Source organism: Diadema antillarum, unplaced genomic scaffold (genome assembly GCF_040938485.1).
Source record: "Diadema antillarum isolate AM-2024a unplaced genomic scaffold, OU_Dant_1.0 seq00000766_RagTag, whole genome shotgun sequence".
Taxonomy (NCBI): Eukaryota; Metazoa; Echinodermata; class Echinoidea; order Diadematoida; family Diadematidae; genus Diadema; species Diadema antillarum.
This window is the reverse complement of record NW_027271656.1, coordinates 60,862-79,069: the sequence shown is the minus strand read 5'-3', so window position 1 is coordinate 79,069 and position 18,208 is coordinate 60,862. Positions and strand designations below refer to the sequence as shown.

At 36.7% G+C, this 18,208-nt stretch overlaps 1 protein-coding gene across 1 annotated transcript in view; it reads right to left on the bottom strand.

Annotated features, from left to right (window-relative positions):
• LOC139738724 (uncharacterized) overlaps positions 1-18,208 on the bottom strand; it is a 133,746-nt gene that overhangs the window by 80,071 nt on the left and 35,467 nt on the right. Inside the window, exons 6-7 of the mRNA XM_071649361.1 lie at positions 9,036-9,116; positions 5,923-6,042 (exon numbers count right to left, since the gene is read on the bottom strand). Coding sequence (XP_071505462.1) covers positions 5,923-6,042; positions 9,036-9,116 — 201 coding nt within the window. The remainder of the gene's footprint in view (positions 1-5,922; positions 6,043-9,035; positions 9,117-18,208) is intronic.

The window sequence follows — 18,208 nt, the reverse complement described above, 5'->3', positions numbered from 1 at the left end:
CAGTTTTATGAAAACTTTTCATTTTTTTTTTGTCCAGTTGAAATTGTCACTCTCTTTCAATATCGTTTCACTTTCCTATCCATTACAGTCAATGTGGACACGTAGTGCAAGTTTCACTCATGAAAGGAAATAATCATTTACTTTGATCTCAGCAGGGAAAACCCCCATAACATAAGTTATTCCAGAACTACACCAATCTTCCCTTCATATGAAGCTATGGATTTTGAAATAAATGGGATTGCAGATGACCACATGCAATTATTAGAAGAAAGAACCATAAAGAGAGGGTTTCAATTTATGCATAAGATGGAGAACTTGAGAACCGGAAGGGGGAGGCTTTCAGTTGAAAGTAAGGGGAGACGGCAAGAAAGCTCACAACAGATTTAACGATAGTAACCATCAAACATGTACTGCAGCCCCAGGGCATCACAAAAGAGATACATTGTACTTCGCTCATGTGGTTGTGACTCCTTTAGTCTAAGATGTCAAGATTCCAGGAATCTGAGGTTGTCTTTTTCCATCAGGAAGAATGTGACTTCCTCTCAGTAAATCCTGCTCCTGGTAGTGTCCATAGCAACATCTCAAGCATAGTTAAAGGGAAATTTAACCCAAATATTGTGTTGATTCAGTAATTGCAGAAAGAACAATAGTACAGATCAGCAAAGTTGGAGGAAAATTGGATAATTCGTCAAAAAGTTTTAAATCTTTGTACAGTCTTGGTTAAATGCATTGCTGTCCTTACAGGATGAGATGACTGCAAATCACAATGTGATAATAGGGCAACAATATGAAGAAAACATAGAGAGAATTCAACACATTTTGACTTTTCTAGCATAACAAGAGAGCACTTCACTAATAACTCATCCACTCGTAAAACCTTGCCAATATTAAAGGACAAGTTCACCTTCATAAACATAAGGATTGAGATAATGCAACAATAAAAGTAGAACACATCAGTGAAAATTTGAGGAAAATTGGACAATCGATGCAAAAGTTATGAATTTTTAAAATTTTTGTGTTGGAACCGCTGGATGAGGAGACTACTACAGCTTGTGAGTCATATGCGTACAACAGTATAAAGAAAATGTAAAAGAATATTCAACATATTTTCACTTTTTTCGCATAATAAAAGAGCACTTGACTTGCCTCTTTCTAAAGACGGGGGGAATAATATTACCCATAACATTTGTCGGTAACGAGTCGGGGGAATGTGTACTTTTTTCAAAAGATGGAATTTTGTGAAATTCTCTTTATATTTTCCTTATATTGTTGTACGCATGTGACATCTAAGTTATACATACACTGCAGTAGTCTTCTCATCCAGCGGTCACTGCACAAAAACTTCAAAAATTCATAACTTTTGAACGGATTGTCGAATTTTCCTCAAACTTTCACTGATGTGTTCTACTAATATTGCTACATTCTCTCAATCCTTATGTTTATGAAGGTGAACTTGTCCTTTAATAGCTGCTCAACAGACTGTTGAAAAGTACCATACGTCATTGTCCCAGACACTTGAAGCCATACAGCATGCACAGATATTGGGCTTTCCTACACCACAAACCACTACTTCTACCACTGCCAGCAACTAGGTATCATGCAGAAAAAGAAGGTTGTCTGGACTAAACTACTGACTATTCACTTGAGATTCTATTTCAACCAGACTTTTCCCCCCTCACACCTTGTCCCATCACAAACACTCATAGCCTCTCCAAGATGGCCAAAACATGTTTGTAAACACAATGCATTTTGAAATGGTTTCACGCTAAATAGAGCTAGTTTTGTGTGCCTGACATTTTCTCCATCTCATTGGGGGAATCATGGTCCCTAGCTGTTTCCTAATCTAGTTTTGCTCTATTTTAGGTGCGCAGTTTAGTTGTCTGGACATTTTGAACTGAAAACATGTTTACTGAGGCAGAGCTTACCTTGACCCTAGAATTAACTATCACTGACGGATCACATACTCTACAGAACATTACTGGTGAAGCCATGTACAGTATGTGTATGCACATGAATTGTCGTATACAAGATGTTTTACGTTTGATTGAAAAAGTCATGGGTTTTTGCGACAGGTATTACTAATTAGCAAATTGGTGATATGGAGTTCACTGTTCATTGTAACACTTGGCATTGAATTGCTTTATTCTTAACTGCATATCATGCGACCAGCATAATTGATGTACACATCAAAAATAAGCAGAAAAACATTTTCTCCATACTTCCCACACTAGGCCAATCACACCAAAACCTCCTTGACCACACTATACCATACATGAACTGACCAGGGTGGTCCACAGGTGGCTTTAACCCTTTTTGTGCCAGGGACTTTAGACAGTGTGTACAATGCTATGTGGTTTAAAGGGTTAAATTTGTTACACTGACACAATTATCTCATTTCCAATCCTTAAAACACAATGCATTATTCTCGGGGGGCCATGCTGTAAGTATGAAGGAACTTGCAAAGAGGTCAAGGGTGTCTGCAAACTTATGGACTATCTGTGGTTTGATTTCTTTTTTCTTTTATCAGGGATAACAGCTTATTTAGTGTAGTCAATTATCCAAGTATGAGGCTAAGATGGCACCAGAAAGAAACCAGGACTCAACAGCTTCCAAAGACCCCAGAGTGGGACATAAAGACTTCAACTGTGAGGGCTTTCCACTTTGCACATCTTCATTCACATACGATTGTTTCCCTCCATGCAGCATGCTTACATTTCAGGTTATGGACCACCCTGGTAACCATGCCATCAATTCAATGAGCAGAAAAAAATTGCTCATGTTTCAAACACCGCAAGGAATGAAATACTGCATGTCGTCTTACCCATCCTCAACATCTGGCAAATTCTTTTGAGAAAATTGTTCAGGAAAGAGCAACAAAAAAAAAAATGTTTTTTTTTTTGTTTTTTTTTTTTTAGTGATACAACTCTCTTTTTTTAATAGCTTCCACCTAAAAAGCGATGACTCAACTATCGCTTGAGAAAGTGTGGTTTCTGTGTTGAATCGACAGGCAAAATGAGTGCAAAAAGAAAGGAGAGGGAGTCATATTTCACTACAAGAAATCAGTTCACTTTACTGAACTTTCAGTGTCCTCCACTGCTAATCTGACAGATCAGTTTCGAACATCCTATAAATCTGTTAAACATTCCTAAGTCACAGAAAAACCTAGAAAAAGTCAGCCTTACATGAAAGAACCATGTAATACTTTGGCTGATTACAGGGATACTATAGTATTAACCTTCATCTGCACAGCACTATTTTCTAAAACGGCTTTGCACACAGAGATTTGTTACTGAAAATATGTTGTTACTTTTAGAGTGATGCGCATAAGCAGGAAAGGGGGGGGGGGACATTTGAATATTTCCTAGGATTTTTTCCCAAACCCATACTTGGGTTTTACATAATTAAGGTCTTATTGGAAAAATAGTAGGGACTTCATTTGTCATGCAAGTCAATGATGTTTCTTTAATAGATAATTCATGATTCTTTACAATCGACATATTTTCAGTCGCACGATATAGGATAAATAATAATGACATTCATAATGCACGACATATCTACTTATAGATCTGTACTCAATGCCCATATTTTCTCTTTTTTTTAAAGAGAGAGAACATTACTACTAAAAATGTAGATAATTAGGCTTGTCAGCTGGAGCAATTGAAAAATTCATGACCATTTTTCAGAGAAATGTTAATACTACAGACTCTACAGATATGTTCCACCATACACACTACAGAATAGATACAAAAAGACATAAATGAAAGAATGCCATATGGCACAAAGGAAATGTCCTCAATCCAGTGAAGTAGCAAGTTCATGGCCATGTGACACACATTGAGTATTTTAAAGTTACATTCCGCTTTACAATAGTGATAAAAGTTGACAAAGAATACAACTAGCAGTCTGTTAAGTTTGAGTCATTTTGCTTTGAATGAATGGGCAAGGTTATGTTGCACAGCTAAGTCTGCAATTAATCTGCAGCAAAAAGCATCAAATGACACAAAATGTGCTTAAATTTGTGATATTGAAGAACAGTGAATCATTGCACATGGTTGTAATAATATACACCTCACGCTGTGTCATATAGAGCGCCCAATGCCACATGTAAAATATTGATTTACTAATCAAAAAAAAAAATAAAGATAAGAAATATCGTTGGTGTTTCTTGATTGTAGGATTTCCTTTTGTGTTTGTTTGAAATACTTGAAATATAGAGAACTCCTAGCAACCATGTTGAAGGGTGGATAGCATTAACGATTGATTAAATAGAGCATAGCCTACACATCAGAGGAATGTACTTCCACTTGAACACTTTGAATTTATAAATGAATTGCACTGAATTAACAAATACAAAGTAATCATTGAACTGAAAGTAGAAACAATATAAAAGAGAGAGCAAGATATAAACAGGTTGATATGGATATCTCACAAGTCACAAGTATACAAGTGTACACCATGTCGAGACAAATATGAAATATATCCCAACTGACGTATAAAAACTGAATGTATATCCAATATACTAATTCATCTGGTCACAATTGTGCAGTTTGGATCAATTTTCACATCGCGGGGAAGAGTTTTCTCTGTGGGCGTGGGGAGTGATAATTTGGAGAGTAGATGCCATAAATATCTCGAGAAACTGAGGAGAAGACATCAGCTTACAGGCTAGGGATAGTTAGATGCAGTCTGATACTTGCCACGGGCCTGAATGCTGCCAAACAAGCCCAAATCTCCCAGGCCAAAAAAAAAAGCAAAAAAAAACAAAACATCTTTTGTGTTTTGCATTGAGTTTCGCGGGAGGTGGCAATTTGCTTGATGGAATATCCACAATATGACACCGACAGACACTGAAAGCCCGATATTGGGATCAGTGAAACAGATCAGTAATGAGCTGACACACATACAATGTGTACAACTGACTACAAACTCGAACGGGGAAAAAAAATGAGGCCTAAATGCAAGCAATATTTCATCCCTCATTGCAGATGTAATGAACCTGACTGGGATATGTTTAAACTAGTCGTAGAATTACTCCAGAAGCGCCACACTATATTCATCAGCAATTAATATCAATTTTTGGCAATGGGCTTGGTCAACCTTTCATTTAAAGGCTGCATTTGGCAAGAAAATCATGCTGTCGAAGCCCCCACGGTGAAAAGTCAATAGGATTGACGTGAATACGAGCTAACCATTAGCTCAAATACACTGAGCATTCAACCTTTTATTTGCGAATGTGCAGAGCACATACATTCATTATTAGTAGCCCCCCCCCCCCTCCAAAAAAAAAAAAATGTAAAGAGGAGAAATTTTGGTGATTCTAAAGAGTCTCATTAGTTTTCTCAAGATAGACTGATATCTGTCGCAATCACACATGTGCAAATTAGATGATGTCTTCACCCAACAGCTCTGAATTTGGTTTGAAAATACAAATATCACTATTTTTTTCAATTACAATGTATTTGGCAAATATGTCCTCCTTCTCCTTTACATAATTTCATTCATGCCAAAAATATTGAGAGTGCAGATATGTATGTCAATAAACTGAAGACTTGTTAAGGCAATATCATCGTCTCGTAAAATCTACACATACTGTACATAGATTGTGACCACTATCTGCTTGTAGGTAACATGTGTCATCATTTTCTGATCCTACATCATATTTCATTTAAACTTTCACAATTGGCTTGATTTGATCTTACTTTATTTAAGTCAACTTGAACAAACAGTGAACCCCACTTCATCACTGACTATAAAAGCACGTTGTCAATACCTTGAGTACACATACACTAATGTGCATAAAAACTTAACATACATGTACATACATGTATGTTTGTTTACATGTTTTTTTTTTGTTCTTTTTCAATTTCAACTGATCAAAAAATGGATACCTTCTGCTTTCGTCCAACAGGATCAGGATCTTACCTCAAGCTCAGCCCTGACGATATCAAAGGATCCCCAGGATGCGACGAATGAGCGATCCTTTGGCAAGACTCTGATGTTCTTCCCCTTTTCTCCCATGCTAGCTACCATTCCACTTATCTCCTGTTTTAAAAAAATAAAAAAATAAGAGTGTGCAGAATAGTTTCGTTATATACAACACTGTATGAGCACCACCATTAGCTACCACTGTCCAATACGTCAAAGTAATACGTATGAAAATTAATATATTGTAATTTGATTCACACAGCTTCACTGACATGGTATCTACGTAATGCCATCAAATATTTATTTTCTATTTCAATGCTTTTATTGAAGGCATGTTGTTGTTGTTTCTAGCTTACCTATAGAATATGGCAACTATTTAAAATTCATCTTATTTTGTTATAAAAGCAAAATATATCAGAGCAGTAAAGAAAATTCCAGATATACTGTTGACCATGGAGGGTTTGAATGAAATTGAATAAATAGCCAAAACCTATTTGGGGTGAACAACCCTCTACTCACATTCTATGATCACAATAAAAAATTTCACAGGAAGTACAGATCCATCAAGACAACTAAAGGAACTAGAAATGACTAATACCCAAGCGGTATATCCATTCTTGTTGACACAAACAAGGTGTATCTTACTAGTAAAGTTTGGGTGTATATCAACAGCGAATGTGAACATGTAAATAGCTATGTAATACTTTCACACAAGCTATTGTGATCTATTTTTTTCAATGCTTCAAAATATTGTCTTTCCCACTAGTCAAAGCCAGCAATAATCACTCAGTAAGTGCACATACATGTAAGAGGCAACTTTCATTCACACGTAAGTGCCCTCATATCTAACTTGCAAGATAATGAGCTTTTATTAGTCCTGAGTATTTAATAAAGTGCGCATAATGATACTAGAAAGTGGTGCAACACTTACACTTGATATGATCTCATGATCATGTGTCTGATATTTAAGCGGTGAATACAGTTACAGTGTTTCATTTTTACACTGACTACCTTGTAGCAAATCCCCTTCTTTCATTTTTTTTTGAAACATTAGAATGATATTTATTGCAAGCACTTGGATCATCAACTATAGAATTATGGTACAAAAATACCCTCATGTTTACGCAACTTCTAGAAATAGATATCCTAGTATTACTCACATGTACCTAATATGACATTCTACAGGAAATGGTTTGGAAAAAAAAAATATGCTGGAAAGAAACATTTCATTCCCTGGTCAATGATGTGTGCCTCCAACTGTACATGTGACTTGATTTACTTCCTATTCTCTATATTTAATGTATTTGATATATATCCTTATTCTAACCACTTATCTAGCTTTTCCAAGACTTACATGTATAGAAAGATGATCTATAAAAGCACCCCTGGCCACTGAAAATGTGCCCAATAAGTGACATAATCTCAACATGCATAAACTGAATATTCAAAGATTTTCAAAACAACCCTCTCATAAAACTATGCAAATATCATGATTGAATAAATACCATCTAGTGAATAATTGGATATGTTAGCTGAGCCGAATATAACATACGTGTGTGCTCTTAATTTTGCCATAATGACATGCGCAAAAGTTAGTGTCAATACGCAGTCTTAATCTCCCTTTATGATACCTGTTTAGTAAAGTTTAAATTGATGGAAAACATACTATAATTGTCCTTTTCGGATATCACTGAATGGCTCAGTGGTATGGCAAATGCGCATTATGAAGGCTATAAATGTATCGCCATGACGAGGTTGACAGAACCGAACACTTGCGACAATTTATTTCAACACATCTACGGCCACGCCTAGCAGATTAAAACTGGGCTAACTTCTCTCTGAACTTTCTGAAGGAACTTCTGCGATGACTTAAGCTCAGAAAGCAATGAAGTACAGGGTTAATTAATTATTGTACCACAAGAAGGAATAGATGTCTGTATTATAAACAGACCCTCTGGCAAACTCAACAGACGTCTAAGATAGAGTTTGTCTGAGATGAAACCCTGACAGATCAGAGCAATAAATCAACAGAAGTACAAAGAAAAGTCACAAGTTTGAAGGTCAGTTGAAATCATTTAAACATGGCATGCTTTGGGGATGTCAATATTGTTACATTAGTTATGCTATACTATAATATCACACTGGTCACAAAATTCTGTTTGTTTGTTTTTTAAATCTTGCCAATTCAAAATAAAAAGACGGACTTGTTTCTAATCTTGAGCTGAATGAAGTAATCATCTTGTTGGTCTTGGAGTGTACATAGTATTAATAATATAATTTGAGGACAGTTGGAAAAGAAATACAGGAACAACAACAACAAAAATAACACCAAATTGATGACATTCAGGCAAAACTGTGGGAGTACTATCAAAACAAGATAGAGAGCCAAGTGAATAAACAGACTTTTTCATGGGCCCACTAAAGACCACATAAGATGACTTTACTGACACAAATGATGTTCTGACATTTTTATAACTTCACTCAAAACCGCCACTGATCTCATAGTTTTATTTTGCTTTGCTGCATCATGAAATACTGTCATTTTTTTCCTCTGGTTCATTCGGCTTCAGTTTGTTTGATAAGCGAAAAACAACGCTGATTCGCTTCGTTATCAGCAACCCTGTTATGAATGAATCGATAAACGCCACATCAATGCATTGACTATTTATAGGCCTACATTACAATAATTACTTCACAGAGGCTCATTTTCTGTACTCACTAGCATCTTTTATTCATGAGCATTTTTATTACCTTTGGAGCATTATAATCCTTCACAGGAGCTGATTGTTATTGTAAAGGAAAGTCCTCACTGGAAATACAATTCCATGTTATTTTGTTATTTATTTGATAAGCATCACAATTTATTTTGACTGAATGGACAATAAAGCAATAACCAATAAATCATTTGAACAGAATTGAATTGACATTATGTAAATTAAACCACATATATAATATGAAAATGCAGCAGCACTATGGTTCTGTCTACGCTGTTTAAATTTTAATGTCTTGAGCATCAAGGACTTATATTCATCAAGTCCAAAAACACTTTTTTTGCCGGATGAATTCTTGGTTGATGTTTTCAAAGCAAAAATGGTGCATGCTAAACTTACATCTCTGACACTGTCTGCTCTGTAGTCTACATGGATGACATAGAAGAAATATGGACGGTATATGGCCCTCAGCAACTGATCCTGTAATGAAAATGAAACATGAGACATGATATGTGGCATTAGTCATAACAATATCATATATATGTGTGACCTGGGGTCTGCTATCAAGATTCTTTGATTTCACTCTAGAAATGGAAACAATGGTACCCAACAATATGGTGATAACTATATCAAATAACTACCACTGTGACACATCATCTTAACAACAACATTATTACTATCATTATCATTATTATTATTATTATTATTATTATTATTATTATTATTATTATTATTATTATTATTGTTATTATTATTATCATTATTATTATTATCATTATCATCATTATTATAGATAATAGCAACATAGCTACAATTACTGATAAACTGTGATGACAAACTTCAAATAACAAATTCACATATGTTAGGAGATTTTGATAGAAAATCATCTTTCAATAAGAATGGACTGGCATACATATATGCCTTTGCATACTTTTTACAAATACTGGCAAAGTGTTTCTGCTGCCAAAAGTGAGACACACCAGAATGTATATAAATACACTACAGTGCTTTGCAAAATAAAATACATACAAGTGCGAGTACATGCATCTGACTACACAGTATGCATGAAATGTATGCAGGCAGAATTAGTTTGAGCTTGAGCTTCTTACAATACATGAAAATCAATAGTGCCAGGAGAAATCAACTGTTCTTCAACAATCTGCATAAGTGTGCAATTGTTTCAGGATGCCAATTCACACAGAAATGAAAGCAACTTTAGAACTGAATGATTTCTCAAGTTACGCTGTGAAGAGGATAAAGGTTGATCTGAAATGTACAGGCTGGCAGATATACATGTACCAGGTGTCCCTAATTTTATAATACACCCAAAATGGATTAATCAATAATAAACCTTGAACAAAGCTTTCATATGGAAGTCAGTCTGTTAGAAACTATACACACATACACACACACACACACACACACACACACATGCACATACACATTGCATTATATACACACACAAATATAATTGTACAAAGAACTCCTTTTTGCTGTACCTTATCATTACGCTGAGATACATTTAAAAAAAAAAAAATCAATATTAACCCGTTCCATATAATGGAAACCTGTTTGCCTGCATATTAAGTCTATGGGCATTTCAGAATTCAGTATGGAACAGGTTAAGAAGGATACACCGCATGTGACCAACGATTCTGTTATCAGTGTTCTCATAAGCACAGCAATATCAAACTGTATGACGTGAGATTTTGGCGAGTATGAAACTTCCGCAAATTTCGTGAGGAGCACAGATTTGTGAAAGTAAAATGTACACAAAAGTTTTCGTCTATACACACAACTGCATTGTGGCGAATGCCAGCTCTAATTCGCGAAAGTTTCATGCCACAAGTGTTTTTGGTCATACATTGCACCGTGTGCCATGTCTGCTTAGGATCTCGTACTACGGAAAGATGCAAATTACAATTTATGCAACAAATTATCTATGAGGAATCTTTAAGTGATTTCGAATTATTCAAAAAGCAAGATATTGCCACAGGGGCAGGGAAGGGATATATGAATCACCCTCCCTGGACAAAAACATGTACTTCCTGAACCATTTAATTAAAAATTTAAAGCATGTTTAACTCTCAGATTACCATCAAATGGCTATCAAGTGATTGCTAGCTTGAATTGAGAGCTATATCTATACATGATGTAAGATATCAGATTTACTCAAGTTGAAATTTAAGCGACCCACAGACACCCCTGATGTAGTCAGTCCATTTGAACGTACTGAACTGATGCTCTCTATGGCCTTGCTAATCCATGCTACGCTCACAGCTAAATGACAAGACAAAGTTTTGAGATCTGTCAAGAGAGCCAATAAGTACTTGAAATTATGACTTTACCCCCACCCCCATAAAAAGTGTAACAGTATAATTATGGATATTGTAGAATTACTTAGAGACAAAACTAAGTAGGCTTGAACCTTGAATCATTCTGTAACTACCATATTGTACAACAATAGGCGCGGTCAGACTGGCAAAAGATTGAGAAGTCTAACATTGCGATCTTTAAGATCTCGAAGTTTTGCCAGTGTGACCGCAAACTTCCCACTCCAACTAGGGATTTTTCCCCCATCCCCTCAAAACTTCTTGATCTGTCTGCGGGCAGTGTCTCAGAAGCGCAAGGCCACTGTCATGTACAGATGTGCATTGTTACGTCACAATCACTAGCCATTAGATGGGGCGCTCTTTCATCTTTCTTGCGCGCGCGCACCAATAACCCAAACTTCTCAATCGAGAAGTCTGGCTGCCAGTGTGACCGCATGGATTTAGAGAATTTCACAAAATTGATTTTTGTGAAAAAAGTGCGCATTTCCTTAACCTGTCACTGATGTAGTAATATTATTCCCCCTGCCTTCTGAAAGAGGCAAGTCAAACTTTCTTTCATTATGCGAGAAAAGTGAAAGTATGTTGAATTTTCTTTGTTTTCTTTATATCATTGTACACAAGTGACTTCACAAGCTGTAGCAGTCTTCTCATCCAGCAGTGACTGAGCAGAAACTTCAAAAATTCATAACTTGTGAATGGATTGTCCGATTTCCCCCAAACTTTCACTGATGTGTTCTACAAATACTCTTGCATTCACTGATTCCACATGTATATGAAGGTGAACTTGTCCTTTAAAGGGGTTGGCTAGTAACTGATCAGTGGGAATCAGTGTGAATGCTGGAGGATGATTGTTCCAATACTTGTGGGGTTCATTTAAGAGTACATTATATATCTATTCTTGTGTGAAAATTATTTGCCTCAGAATGGTCTCATATTCAAGTAATTTGCAGTTTAATGTTTCCAGGAAAGCGTCCCTGGTCAGTGACGGGGCATTAATCTTTACATTACTTGAATATGAGACCATTCTGAAGCAAATAATTTTCACACAACAGTAGATATATAATGTACTCTTAAATGAATCCCACAAGGATTGGAACAATCATCCCTCAGCATTCTCTTTGATTCCCACTGATCGGTTACTAGCCATCCCCTTTAAGGTGATAACAGGGAGACGATTCTGTGTATGAAGCTCATCCATGATACCTTTCCCTGCTATTTGCCAGATACAATCCTACAAGAATAGCCTCTGACACTTAGCTCTCGCGACATGACTCCAACATGACAAAACATGTAAAGTCATGATGATTCAGTATGCACAAACTTTCCATTGTGCTTGCCCCATGCTTAGCCTCACATGAAACATTCAGCAGGCTGACACAGGATGCCAGAACTGTCTACTGGCTAATCACATTTTGGGTGAATTCATGGGCATTAGACCGGTCTGAGGTCAAGGCTATCGCACACAATCGCCAATGTTCTGCAAGTAGAACATGGGATCACAGTCAAATGCACACATCCAAATGGCCTTGAGAACTTAAATTGAAAGACTCTGTGGTCTGCCCTTTACCACTGGAATACACAAGGTTCTTTGCCATTCGATCCTCCCCTCCCCTCCCTTGTTGCACCCCTGAGGGTGCAAAAGGCATCTATTTATGGTAGAAAAAAAAATATCTTTACCTTTCCTATGATGGTAGTATCATTGTAATACAATTGGGGAAAGCAGTATTTTCCATGAAATCTGCAGGATTTTTGGCAAAAATATTACCTAATACTGCAAAAAGGTATTAGTTGGCATCTCTGCACTCCTGAAAAACTTCAACCTGTCCTAAATTGGTCTGGAATTAACATTACTTTAATAGGGAAACCATTCAGTGCATTGACATACAGTGTAGGCAATACAGTCATCTTATCATAGAAATTATTTCCACTTTGCTAGATGACCATTCCTAGAAATCTGAAATACAATAATTTTAGTCAAATTCATAATTCTGCAACAATATTCAACAGCATCTCTTAATATGCATATTTTACCAAGATTTTTACCAAAATTCATTACAATTCACAGATTCTTATTACCAATATGATTTACTTAGCGGCAAATTTATTCAAAGGAACAATGGGAATTAAGCATACTCAAGAAAATGTGTCCATATCTAAAGGGTATCAAACCTGTCTAAAAGTATGAATTTTTTTTTTTTTAAGAAAGTTCTGGAAGAAATGTTCTTTTTCTACAGCTAAGTTGACATTATGTATTCAATTTCAGACCTTGGCATATAGACCTTTTGAATGAAAGCCATATTCCCAGTATATGAGCGAAAGCCGTTCAGGAAGGCAGTGAACCCAAAAGAATCATTCCTGCTTCATTAACAGGAGGTATCCTAAGGAAAAGGTTCAGCAAAGGGAGTCCAATTGTTCCTGGTGTTTTCAATCTCATGTCTAGAGGGAATACTTCCTCCCCCTGACCTTTCTTGGGGGTGTCCCTTTCCCTGAAGACGCCCCTCCCCATCTCCACTCTTGATGTCTCCTCGCTACGCCCTTTGAGGACAGACATGCTGGCCTATTTCGGTAGAAGGGGTCCTCGAGTGAGAGTGATTGTCATGGGTAATGAACGCAAGAAAGAGGCAAGTTCTCTCAAATGGCGACTCCACAATTTTCATAATACGCACTATACCCTATCATGGACAATGCCGTTGCAGTCGACGAAGCTGATGCATTCCTCATCCAGTGATGTATCACACTCTCTGGTGATGTTCCCTTCCTTTTTTTGATACACACTATTGCTCTCAAGATAATTGTGTTTTTCTTGAACACTGCATACAAGCTATATATTTTGCAGGTATAATCAATATTTCATGGATTAGGATTTGTAAGACAATGCCGTGAGTGTTTCGTTTCCCGATCGAAAACCAAACTGATGGAACGCAATGGAAATATTTCCCCTGTTATGAAAAAGCGAACAACTTCCCACCTTGGAGAAAATATGCATTGCAGCTGTGTCACAAATGCGAATATTTTCAAGAGTTATTGATTTGAGAAATGTTGGCACAAGAAAGTCTTGAAAAACGAATTCACTGCAACATATACCATGGGTACAGCATGTGATCCTAATCGACATGAATGCAGCAAGAAATTCATGAATAATGAACATTCTTCTGGGGCAGGAATACAGGAATATTATCAATCAATCAATAGTGCTCAATTGTGGCATACATAAACTGACCTTGTTGCCAGTAATGATATCATTTTACTGAGTAATATCATTAATTTAGCTTCACTGGGTTATCAAGGTGATATTACATCAAAAATATGACAGATTGTGACTCTGCTATCATCATAGATATCGCCAAAATTTCCTTGTTTGAGATATTTTTGTAAGCACCACTGCACGAGGGGCAGAAAAATGTTCATACTTTCACCTATATTGCCTTTTTTATTGACAATGATGACTCACACCCTTTTGGGAATTTGCAAATGGTGATCTAATACGAGCGCTTATTAGTAGAAAAAAAGAGAGAAAATAAATAAAAAAGGATTATAAAAACATGTCTGACTTTAATTTTTAAAAAAATCCTACAAGATTAAATAGAAGTATTTCAAGACTTATGCGAATGAGTCTGTAAAAAAAATCACTTTACTTCCCAAATGCACAATGTCCAACATGTGCTTCCGGATGAGAATACATTAATGTGTATTTCTGAATCAGAATATGCGCTGACCAAATTAAAATGCACACAAAAGTTCTTGTCTATAAAGATACTATACGCACTGAATGACAGTGACAATTTGCAAAATTTTCCTGCGCAAAAAAGGCTGTCGGCCCCAGCTTGCAAAAATTTCATGCCTCAAAAATATCTTGCTTTACAGCATACTTGATTGAATGTCTTCTGCAGCAAAGTATATACTTGAGTGTTCCTTCTGAAGTGGTGACATGAATACCCATATTTATCACAAGTGAATGTACTATAAGATTACCAATGCACTAGGAATAATGCTGCAATGCCAACATTCTGACTTTATGTTTTGCATAATTTTGGTTGATTTTCTTCAGAATTTTATAATAAAAATTAGAGACTGCTCAAGTGGCAGAACCCGGGAGGATGTACAAACACTAATTCAGCTTTATATCTGACTCAAAAGAGTCAGTAATGGATTTGGCAAAATGGTACGGCACAGTGGGATATCACTACAGTCACCCTTGAAAGAAGACTATTATACGTGAAAGGACTTTGTGAAATTCACATCAAGTAATTTACTTCAAAACCATAGCAATGCAATTATCATTACTTTTCTTTCCAAGGTTTTGTTTTGCTCTGAATGTTTTTCACTGAATGAGGACTAATGACCACTAAAGTGGAATTGTTCGGAAAGTAGCAATGAGGCTGCTACGCTCTGTAATGGAATCAGCTGTGAAATTCTGCAAAGTGGCAGAGCACAGTGGGATGTCACTTCAGTCAGCCTGGGAGTGAGGCTATCATCCCCCTCTCCCCCAAGGGCTGACTGGTGAGGAGTGAGCTCTCCATTGGTGTCTTGTCTCCCTGGTAATGGGATAATGTTCCTTGGGAGATTCCATTCATCGTCTTCATTGTTCCCCCTTGATGGCGAAGTCTGGCTGGGAAAGCAATTACTTCCTTCACATATATAACATGAATAATTCTCCCTAGCCCTCAGGGTGTACTAAATAATGTGGCCCCAGGCTCATTAGTACCTGGGATTAATGAAAAAGTTTTCACAGCGCTCGTGGCCAAATTTTTAGATCAGACCTGTTGAATATATGTATACTACCTTTAATTTTCCGCATTCTCTGATTGTGTGGACTTATAGCGATCAATTTGGAAAACATAAACGCTTAGGCCCGAATTCATGAAGGTGGTACAAATGAAACCATGGTTTAAACCATGGACAAAAACCATGGAGCGCCAAGTGTCGCACGGAATATTTCGTTACGAAATTGGTCATTTCGTCAACAAAATGACCGTTTTGTTAACGAAATTATCATTTCGTGGACGAAATGTTAATTTAGTTACAAAATGTTGTCATTTCGTTACAAAATAATCATTTCATCGACGAAATGACTGATTTCGTAAAGAAATATTCCGTGCAACACTTGGCGCTCCGTGGTTTTTGTCCATGGTTTAAACCATGGTTACATTTGTACCACCTTCGTGAATTCGGGCCTCAGTGCTTGGTAGCTTATCTAGGTATACAAGACAGGTAAATTTGCAACATTTAGTCATTGCCAGGTGGTGGCAGGAGAAAATGTTTACTCCATTTAGTCTGTACATACTGAGCACTGATGACTCATTAGCAATTTCACAGAATTCACATCGAAAATGCCAGACTACAAAAAAAATACAAAATACAAAAATACAAAACAAAACAACAAGAGCAAATGCTATCAAAAGTAGCAGTCCATAAGAGGTCTCAATAGTGTCGGCATTTTCTGTACAGAAAAATGGCATACACTTGGTTTCACATGTACAATGAATATAACATTAACCCATTCTAGAATGACAGCATTCAATGCCTATAGAAGATTTGTTTTTTTCTTCAGGGCCTAAATGAGTACTTTGATGAGGACTTTATTTGCACCTCTAGTTCTATTTAGAACTCCACAAAGGCTTTTCATTTAACGTCATGTGAAAGGAAAATTGATTCCATTATGCCTCGCCCTCAGTAGCATAATGGCTGTGTGACAAAAATAAGAAAGAAGAAAGAGGCAACCACTTCTTTGCTAGCCACCTCCTCAACCGCCATACAGTGTATGACGTACTGCCAGTCAACCGCTTAAAATTGAAGCTCAGTCTAGAGGTGCTCTAGCCAGGCTTTCCCCCAGTCTCATGCCACTAATGATCAGCATTTTTTGATTGAGCTGGAGACACTGCTCTTTTCTTTCGATGAGTGAAAAAAAAAGTTATGCGCATGCATTTGCAGATAATGACGGGACAGTTTAGTCATTTCTTTTCGGTTCCTGTCTCTGGAATACAGAAAAACCGACAAGGAAAAGAAGAATTCCTCTTTAAAGGTGCTCCTTCTCTACCAGATGTTTAAAGGAAAACAGAACACTATCTTCTGATCCAGACTATTAGGTCAGAGGTTGTGGTTGTGCTCTATGTTTAATAGTCACCTCTACAACCCCACATTCCCCCCCCCCCCCCACTCTGAATTTACTGATAAAATTTATGATTAGTTAAATTATAACAAAAGGACACTATACCAAACACAGTGTGGTTTTTGGAGTCTGATGAGTAACAGTTTGATTTGAGACCACAATGATAATTTGCAAATGAAATCTAGCACCTGCCTGAATTTAAAGAGAGTAAATATTTGCCCAATTTGATCATGGGTGACTGGCCTAGGCCCCAGGCTCATACATAGGATGCATAATGTAGGGCCTACACTGTATGCCCTAGTTGTTTCTGTGCAGATGCTTAATTAGCCCTTGTTTGCTGAAGGCACACTGCAGAAATATTGGAGCAATGTTTTCTTTCAGGTACGATTAAATGTGATACTGTAAAAGTGGAAACTTTCGTGCATTTTACGAATTTCGTGCATTTCGTGCAATCAGACGCGAGCATGAAAATAAAAGCACGCAAATATTTCTGCATGCCATATGTCCCAGTAGCTAATGTCCTGATTCCGTGGAATTAAAAGCACAAGAAATCCATCTTACCCAGCCGCGACAAATTACTTGTGCAAAAATATCCACTTTTACAGTAGATCTAAGTTCAAAATTGATTTTAAAAAGTTTTACACTGACAAATGAACTTGCTTTGTAATCATGTTTCTGACATATTTTCAAAGTTCAGATGTTCAGAGTTGGGCATGTTCAGACGGTAGAAAATAACTGAATTCTATGTAATAACTGCCAGATACAACTATAGTTCCTTTAAATACCACCTGTATCACAAACATGAAGATATGTCACTCAAGCATGCAAATCCATTATTATACACTGGGAATATGTGCAAAGGTGTGTACATACATGCCTGTGTAATGCACCATGACAGAAGTGAGTTCAAGGTCAGGCTTAGCTCCACCTTCTCAATCATAATCATCTTTAAAATACTGTATAAATTTTTCACACTGCACACACACACACACACACACACACATAGAATCAAGCACAACGTGAGTAAAAAAAAAAAAAATGCTCCTGAACCATGAACATCCAAACCCGTTTGTGAGAAAAATGATTCAAATTTGCTTTCAGACTTTGATAAACATTACTTAATTGTCATG